At 41.5% G+C, this 9,485-nt stretch overlaps 1 protein-coding gene across 2 annotated transcripts in view; it reads right to left on the bottom strand.

Moving 5' to 3' along the window:
- Positions 1–4,624: 4,624 nt before the first annotated feature.
- Positions 4,625–9,485, bottom strand: part of ARAP3 (ArfGAP with RhoGAP domain, ankyrin repeat and PH domain 3) — a 169,824-nt gene continuing 164,963 nt past the window's right edge. Inside the window, exons 33-34 of one of the 2 annotated variants that reach the window (XM_075856211.1) lie at positions 6,680–6,718; positions 4,625–5,672 (exon numbers count right to left, since the gene is read on the bottom strand). In XM_075856211.1, the coding sequence (XP_075712326.1) occupies positions 5,055–5,672; positions 6,680–6,718 (657 nt within the window). In that variant the 3' untranslated portion in view covers positions 4,625–5,054. The remainder of the gene's footprint in view (positions 5,673–6,679; positions 6,719–9,485) is intronic. The other variant, XM_075856212.1, reaches the window with a different exon arrangement.

The following is a 9,485-nucleotide window of genomic DNA, read 5'->3' as shown; positions in this document are numbered from 1 at the left end:
TCTAGGCTCCTCCATTCGGGGCGGTCTACTCCTACAGCTTCTTTTATGGGTTTCTTTAACCCTTCCATAAAGGATAAATACCTTTTTCTCTTTCACTTCCTCATTCCTTTCTTTGTTCCCGTCATCATCCCCATCTCTTACCATCATAACATTCATAATAGAACTTTCCTCGACATTCGATTTCCCTAGTCCCTCCTCTCTGTACTTCCTTGGACACTTTTTCTCAGGCATTCTCTTGCTCTGTGAACTTTTTATCTTCGCTTTTAACCAACCTGTATGGGTTCTACATACCTCACCCCTTTCATAAATCTCCTCAGGTTTTTAACTGCATCTCTCCCTTGCCTTTATTTTACTATATCCACTGGAGAAACTCTGGGTTTCTTCTTCTGGGGTGTCAGTGTCACTAAATTCCCCATCTTGGTCATGCTACGTGTCCCAGCATCACTCTGTCTACTGGAGGATGGCAGACTGATAGCTACAGTCACCCACAACTTTTCCCAGCTTCAACTTGTCTACTGGGAAGGGACTGATAGCTACAGTCACCCAAACACGCACTTGTCCCAGCATCACTCTGTCTACTGCGACAGTGTTGATAGATACTCACTTACTATGTATTTTCTACAGTCACCCACAAAATACTCTGTCCAGAGCTTTAAACTGTGGACCAGGGTATCTGACACTGACCCACACCCAGACCAATACAATATAGTAACAAAACTCCAAAAATGGTAATGCAAAACAACAATCCTAGCATGAATGAGGCATGATCAAAAACTCATTCTTTACCTAAAACACATTCACACAACCGTTACAGAAATCAGGCACTTTTTCTGAGGGAACAAGGATTCATGGACCGGCAAGCATTTAAGTCCCTCTTACCTTATGTCTCCCACTCCCCGAACTCACAGTGTAGGGCAGAGAAGGTACAGAGCAAAGTTGTAAGAATAAAGGCTTCTTACCTTATGCTGCAGCGATGGTCTGCACGTTCCTGGCTAGTCACTGCAGGATATTCGGAGAGTCAGGGGAGCACCAAGGTGTAGCTTCCGGTCCCTGTTCGGGCACCAATTTCTGTGGTCGCAACGGTACAATTACACCTTGATTTCTGTAGGTTCCAAATTAGAAGTAGGTATATACCAGCTGGAGAATCAGTGACGCTGAGACCAAGTTCTCAATAGGAAAGATTCTAATTTATTATCATATACAGCGTATATATTTATAGGACACAGAACAACTCAGTTATGAGTTATGACTCAGAGCGTAATCAGCAAAGGGAGAATCCCTCCCTCTGACCTTGCGTGCCATCCCGAACTGTTACTTGTATAAACTGTTTTACTGCCAAGAGAAATAACTGAGTATTCTGCAGAGCATCTGCAGATTATTACAAGGCAATCTAAAAAAACAAAAATGAATATCACACTGTGCAGTGTATACAGACACAAAATACAAAACATAGAATTTTGAAATTATTCCTTCACAGCGTTTTACGTGCAGATTTCCTGCACAGGTAAATCTGTAGCGTAATACAGTACCAGCAAAGTAAATGAGACTTCAAGTAATCTCATCTACACGTTGAAGAATTTTTCTGCACATAAATTGAGCTGCTTTGCGTATTTTATAATCCGCAGCATGTCAATTTATCTTGCGTTTCCGTGTCAGCTTTACATCTGACAAGTTTCTAAAAAAAACAAAACGAAAAACGCAGCACAAAAAAACGCACCTATTTCCGCATCAAAATATATACATATAAAGCAAAGCATTTTCCTGCGGAACTATATGTGTTTACCTGCGGTTTTAATGCAGATTTTCCGCATCAAATTACGCAGCATGTGCATGTAGCCGTAGGATAAAAGACAGCTGTGTTGGATCCACATTTCCATACTGGAAATGTCTTATAAAGGGAACTTGTCACCAGACAGACCCCTTTAATAAGAAGCATCTCTAATATGGTCATAGTATTGTGCTTCATCAGGTGCTGCCCACAAAATCCTGTTCGGGCGCCATCGAATAGTGCATGCCGTATGCTAATTATGCCATCTACCAGCCTGATTGGGCGAGAAGAACCATGTAGCCTTGGGTGCTGCACCTTTCAGCACACAAGTGTGCAGATTCCCTTTTGTCGGCATATTTGCAAGATCTACCTACTCTTTTTAAACTGCAACTACAGCAAGTATCAATGTTAAAGGAAAACTTTAGGAATTACCATTGTAATCATTTGTCAAGGACTCTTTCAGACTCTCTAATAAATAAAGTCCCAACCACACGGATAACTAAGCATTTGCCTCGCTGCTAATGTACGCCACTAGGTGACAACACTAGTTATGTGTAGCATTGTGTAGATCCATATTTGTTACCTGCATTGAGATGAAGGGCTGGAGGTGAGAATTCGTCAGGTTCTCTGACACTTTTAGTCACAATGCCAAGGAGAGGAAAATGGCAGCAGTACATGGCACTAGATTGTTGAGTGTTCAATGAGCCTGGACCGCAAAACACGGCGGTAATAAGACATGTCCTATCTTTTTGCGGTCCACGGACCGTGTGCATGGGCCCATTGAAGTGAATGGGGCCGCAATTCAACCGCAGATTTGCGGGTGAATTGCGGCCGCAAAAATACGTTTGTGTGCATGGGGCCTTATACTGCTCCCTGTAGACCGAAGAATTGTCTACCTGACGCGAGTTGTCTGAAGCTGCAAATAATTTCCTTATTTAAACATTTCATGTCATTTGTCCTTTGCACTAAAAACTTAGTTGTGGTGGGGGCTCTTGCTGTTGCATGCTTCTGAAAGCCCCCATGATCAGCCTTCTGCTGCCAGGGAACCAAGCTCATGAAAATACCTGGCACCTAATGAAACCAATGGGTGTTTAGGAAGGTACCAATTGGGGGATCCCCATCTATCAGCTCAAGTACCGTAAACAGTAATAGAAGGGCCTACCAACTGCTCAACTGCAACATATTAACGGCGTTCTATGGGACTTAACATTGATAGCCTACCCTTAGACTAAACAAACTCAAAAATACATTGCATTGTACATTTGGGAGTGGTGACTGCCTAATTCTTAGTCGTGCACTCTTCCCATCTGTCCAATGCTAATTTTAATTACAGCAGAATAAATCTGGTTCCTGCCTGCCCTGAATTTCTTTTGTAGGCCCAGGACAAAGATAGGTGAGTTTCTTACTGTACAGGTAAAGTATAATGTTTAGTGTAGGGACTGCCTGTATGAGGTTGCCTTGTTTCGACAGGTGGGTTGGCACAATTTGCACCTCACATTTAGAAGTATAGTAAATATAGCGCTAATGCTCTTTAAATAAATCCCTATATATAATGTTGGTGTATATCTTGGCGCCCGCAGAGTGCTGCTGTATTTTTGTGTTTGTTTGGTTTGGAGTCAGTGCAGACGTGCACCTGCACATTTATTTCACTTTGTTAGGTGGTGCTGACTAAGGGCCTGTTCACATCAGCGTTCGCTTTCCGTTCCGGGGTTCCGTCTGAGGTTTCCATCGTGGAACCCTGCAACGGAAAATCAAACGGAAACCTCAGCTTACGTTTGCATCACCATTGATATCAATTCCGGCAGGTTTCCGTTTTAATGACGGAATGAATAGCGGAGTCAACTGCGCTATTGATTCCGTAAAGAAAACGGAAATCTGCCGGAATGGTGACGAACGGAAACCATTAGCAATGTTTCCGTCGCCATTGATATCAAGCTTTGGTTTCAGTTTGACTTTCCGTTGCGGGGTTCACCCAACGGGAACCTCCAACGGAACCCCGGAACAGAAAGCCAATGCTGATGTGAACAGGCCCTTGTTTTTTTGCACCTTTCTTAGGATAAGCCATCGATGTAGTATCAAGGGGGTCAGTCCTCCCAGAAACTCCCACTGATCACCACAACCAGGGTACCAGGCACAGGGGACCAGCTGTCTGTATGTAAACGAAAGAGATGTGGTGCTTGCAATGGCCTCTTCATTGTGTTGATCGGCAAGGGTCCTGGGGTTCAAAGCTTCATCAATGAAACATTGATGGCCTAACCTAAGAATATCTCTACAATGTTAAGGGGAATCTTTCAGCAGTTTTGAGGACTCAAAACTGCTGACAGAGCGATATAGGCGAGGGCATTGTAAACATACCTTTTGTCTTGGTCATGCAACTTGCACAATGTTTAATTCCTTTGGTGCCGCGATCACTAAGGTGGGCACTTGATGTTCAAGTGCTCCTGACTGCACACTGCCCCACCCCTATGCTCTGAGCAACGGCTCTAGCGGTCTCCTGATTGGTCGCTGGAGCCGTCACTCATAGCAGAGTGACACATGCAACTGCTATTGATTCCAAGGGAATCAAACATTGGCTTCTTGGTCATGCAACTTGCGTGATTGTGACCAAAGGCATTTTTACAATGCCCTTCGCCTACCCTATATCGCTCCATCAGCACTTTTGAGGCCTCAAAACAGCAGACAGATTTTGCTTTAAAGTCTCGGAGATGCCTTATGATATTGCCCTATGATAATAACCGATGTTTGGTAATTTTCTTGGCATAGCCTCCTGCTACACTTACCCATAGAAAGCTGCATTCCAGAAGTTGCCTTTTATAAGAGGGTACAATTTGTGAAATGTACAGTCATTAACACGGGTGACATTTTCACTATTATTTAATTTAAAGGACACGGTGTACTTACAAACTAGCTACACTTTAGATTACTTTACAGAAGTCTGTAAGACATCAGATAACGGCTTGATGCGAAGGCTGGCAGCTTTGTCTTTAAAATTATATAACTTAATAGTTTCAAGACTTAAATAGTTCACACAAGGACTCTATACATGGATAGTTTTGTGCAGAATCATGGTTCTATCAGAAAGACATACATGACCATGAGTTTATACAAAGCAGATACCTAGAATACATACAAGTAAAAGCTAAACTCAATCAGTTGGTTGCCACCATATAAACTTAGGTTGCAAACACCATTTTAGTCCTTTGATGGTCTATAATATATGGAAATACTCTAGGAGGCCATATTAACATTTACTGTTTGACATTCATCTGACTGTGACAGTTCTCAATCACGTTACTTGCTGACCTGGCCCAGACCCAGGGTCACTTTTCTTATTGAGCATGGTGTTGAGTTCCTGGAGCAGTTTGTCTTGTATATTAGAGGACATCGGGGACACCTTCTTCCAGGAAGGGATCTTTGTTGGATCTGAGGCGGCTGCTGGTTCAAAAAACAATGGTAATGTGCTCAAGTCTAGTGCACTCTTAACCACTTGGCTTCTCGTAGCAGTCTGAGTTCGATTTGGCTCCACCTGCCTTTCAAGGGAAGCCGTTTTCATGATTAATGCCCCAGGACCTCTGTCAGGCATGGGGGATCTAACACCATCACTGGGGACCGTCTTAAAATTATCCAAAATAAGGTTTCTGTCCAGAGATTGTGTCTTGGAGTAACTCTCCCGTTCTGGTGAATGGGTCTTCATTGGCGTTGGCTTTATTAGTTCATGGTTTAGTCCTGGCTTTTTTGTCCGGTCCAAGGGAGGTGGCAATTGGAGTCGTTCTGTTGAAAAAATACAGTCTAATTCTGTTGGCTGAATGCTCTTGAAATTTCCAACCTCCTCGTACAAGGGCTCATGTTCCTCATCTTGTTTCTCCTGTAGCTCCTCCAGGGAGTCTTGATGCATCTTCATTGGCTAGAAAAAGGCAAAATATTTTAAATTGTATTGTGTAATTTGGTATCTGTTATATTTAAAATTGGTAGTTATTCATGCAAATACTGATATTCAAGCACATGTATGAGTATGTCAACACAACAGACACATGCAAAGTGATGTGCATTCAGGTTAGTAACCAAATACAATATTTTTAAAACATTAGGTCAAGGGATTACTGCGTGTGCAAAAAATTATTTTTAGAGAAATGTGTTAAAGAAAGAACAAATGATTAAAGTTACACTTTAAATAACCAGGAAATGCTCTTCAAAGTACCAATTGTATATTTAGAGTGGTTTTGTAACTTTCTTATACACTTTTTGCATCAATTATTCATTAGTCTGAAGATCTCTGTTTGCGGTCATTGAATGGAAATCTTCTACAGCCAGAGACTGAAAATCCATCATGATCATGTCAGACTGACAGAGCTGTGCACTGAGTGTATCATAACTTTGTTTCGTAATGAGCTGTGCACCTGAGCCAGTTAAACATGATCAGGACAGGTTTCCATTCACTGATGACAATATTAAAACAATGAGGAATCAAAGTATAATAGAAAGTTGCAAAGCTTTAAAATAAAGGGGCTGTATGATATTAGAAATAAAGGTCTACTTGTGTTCCCTCAGAAACAGCACCACTCTTATTCAGTGGCTGTACTGGGTATTGCAGCTCAGCATTATTAACTTTAATGGTGTAGAATAGCATACATACTGAAAAACCATAAATGATTATGGCAAACAGTTGATGACTTTTATCTTAAACTCATACAACTCCTTTAATGCCTGTTTTTACAATGACATCAATGATTTGCTGATATTTCTTGGTTCACGTTGCTCTTTGGCAGAAGAAGTGGTTACAACGTTAGAACAAAAGTAGTGGTGACCACATGTTTAGTCTTCATGCTCGTTACCGCCTAGTAACCTGACATGCAATGTCCAAAGCATGTTAGGAGCACATGCAGGTGGGTATGTTGGCATGTAAATACTTACAAAGAACATTGACAGTGTCCTTCGTGTGTGGAGACGACGCTGAGGAACATAAATAAGGTATGAAAAGGGAACAAGAAATTCAAAGATATTTTTAGCAGGCCTGTTGAGGAAGAACCACCAATCCAAAGAAAGTTTAAGTTATTTACGCTGTCCTCCAGTATGTGAGTGCAGTATATGATAGAGGGATAGAAGCTAAACGCATATAAACCTATTAATTATAGAGATCTGCTTCTATCCCTCTATCATATGCTGCTGCCACATGGGGCACCATAAATCACTTATTCCTTTGTACTAATAGTTCTTCCCCTCCCAGCCTGTTACCGTTGAGCATTTGAGCTTTCATTTCATGTCTGTACTCTTAAAGGAGAAGTTCAACCCGGTGGAAATTTCTGTAGTTAATAAATGTATAAGGCACAATACATGGACAAAAGTATTGGGACACGCCTCTTAATCATTGAATTACAGTGTGTAACTCAGTCCCATTGCCAAAGGTATATAGAATCAAGCATTAAGAATGGGTCATTATAAAGAGCTCACATGGTACGGTAATAGGAGATTGCGGTACTGTAATAAGATGCCACCATTACAAGTCAGTTCCTGAATTTTTTTCCCTCCTAGATATTCCACGATCATCTGTGAGTCGTATTATTGTAAAGTGGAACCATTTAGGAACCACAGCAACTCGTAAAGTTAAAGAGCGGGGTTGCCGAGTGCATAAAAGTCGCCAACTGCAGAGCTTCAAACCTCTTCTGGCATTAACATCCACACAAAAACTGTGCTCCTGGAGCTTCATGGCAAGGGTTTCCATGGCCGAGCAGCTGCATACAGGCCTTATATCACCAAGAACAATGCCCAGCGTTGGATAAAGTGCTGTAAAGCATGCCACCACTGGACTCTGGAGCAGGGGAAACATGTTCTGTGGAGTGACGAATTACCCTTCTACCTCTGGCAGCCTGATGGACGAGTCTGGATTTTGTGAACGTTACCTGCCTGACTGCATTGTGCCAACTGTAAAATTTGGTGGAGGAGGAGTAATGCTATGGGGTTGTTTTTCAGGGGTTGCCCTAGGCCTCTTAGTTCCAGTGAAGGGAAATATTAATGTCTCCGCATACCAAGACATTTTGGACAGTTGTAGCTTCCAACTTTGTGGGAAGTTTAGGGAAAGCTCTTTTCTGTTTCAGCATGACTGTGCCCCAAAGCAAAGTCCATAAAGGCAAGGTTGGGGGAGTTTGGTGTAGAAGAACTTGACTGTCCCGCACAGAGCCCTGACCTCAACCCCATCAAACACCTTTCGGATGGACTAGAACGGAGATTGTGAACCAGGGCCTCTCCTCCAACATCAGCGTCTGACCTCAGAAATGATCTTCTGGATGAATGGGCAAAAATTCCCACAGACACACTCCAAAATCTTTTAGAAACTCTTCCCAGAAGAATGAAGGCTGTTTTAGCTGCAAAAGGAGGACCAACACAATATTAATGCCTATGGATTTAGAATAGGATGTCCTAAAAAGCTTCTGTAGGTGTAATGTGTAGGTGTCCCAATACTTTTGTCCATATAGTGTAGGTTCCTATTGCCTATCCATGAAAATCTGGATTAAGATAATCTATGGTGCAGTCACTAAACATCTTTCAAATCCCTGTGATTCTACCTCATACTGGACAGGTGCCCAGAAAACAAAAGTCTTTATGTCTATGGCCATCTCAAAGACCTTGTATAGACTCTTTCAGTCCATACCAGTCTTGGGACCCCCGTCTATGAGTCAGATCGGAAACAACAACTGATGGACCCAGCCCGTCTATGTATTACATTGATGGCCATACATTCGATTTGCCACATGCAATATTACATTTCACCTGTTCCCCAGAAATGAGTTGGCGGCTCTCAAGAAAGAAGACATCGTTTCTTACAGCTCCTTACTTCTTAATCGTTTTATGCACCGCGCTCAATGAATTCTGTACATACTATCAGTAGGCAGCAGTGCCGTCCCTTGAATTAATCCGGTGACCATGACTTTATAATGAACATTAAAGCTACTGTATAACTAATGCAAGGGATCAATAATCTTGGCAAGGGAAATACATATATTTTTTTAACACATTAGCAATAAGACAGACTGTAGTCTGACCCAATAGTGACCCCAATCACCAATAAAAGCTTGTATTGCCCTGATAGCGGAGGATGGGGTCACTGTTGGGTCAGACTACTGTCTATCTTATTGGATGTGTTTTAAAAATGTAAAAGATATCCAAAATGTATTTTTGGGGTAAATGTTATAATACAGGATGATAAAAAAAGGGCCCGTTTAAACTATGTAAAGCCCCTAGAGTTGCCCTCAAAACAGTAACCTAAAGGTTTTTGTATATGAGATCATAGGGACCCATTTTTATAACTAGATTTTAGAGACATTAATTGTTTTATATTTATAGGGGTATATTTTGTTCCCTATAACCCTAGTAAATAAAAATAAAAAAGCCTAATAATTCTAAGAAAAAAAACATACAGATACTAGCAAATAAATAAAAGACACAAAAATCACTGAAGAATATATGAAAAATATATATTCACTAAACCAGCACGTAACCAAACATTGGTAAGGCTAAATTCACACACAGTGTACTGTCCGTGCACACTGGGAAAATCTCCTGAAGTATACACTGACGTGGGCAAACATATGCCAAAAGTGTTGTCCTGGTGAATTAGAATAAGATTGGCCAGTATACGCCATTTAATTGCTGTCAATGGCAGATGTATGTAACTATATAAGGATACAGTTGAATACATCTGTCTATAAATTCAGCAGGACTG

This window comes from Rhinoderma darwinii, chromosome 3 (assembly GCF_050947455.1).
Source record: "Rhinoderma darwinii isolate aRhiDar2 chromosome 3, aRhiDar2.hap1, whole genome shotgun sequence".
Lineage (NCBI taxonomy): Eukaryota > Metazoa > Chordata > Amphibia > Anura > Rhinodermatidae > Rhinoderma > Rhinoderma darwinii.
Note: the sequence above shows the minus strand (reverse complement) of the source record. Positions and strands in the feature narration are given on the sequence as shown.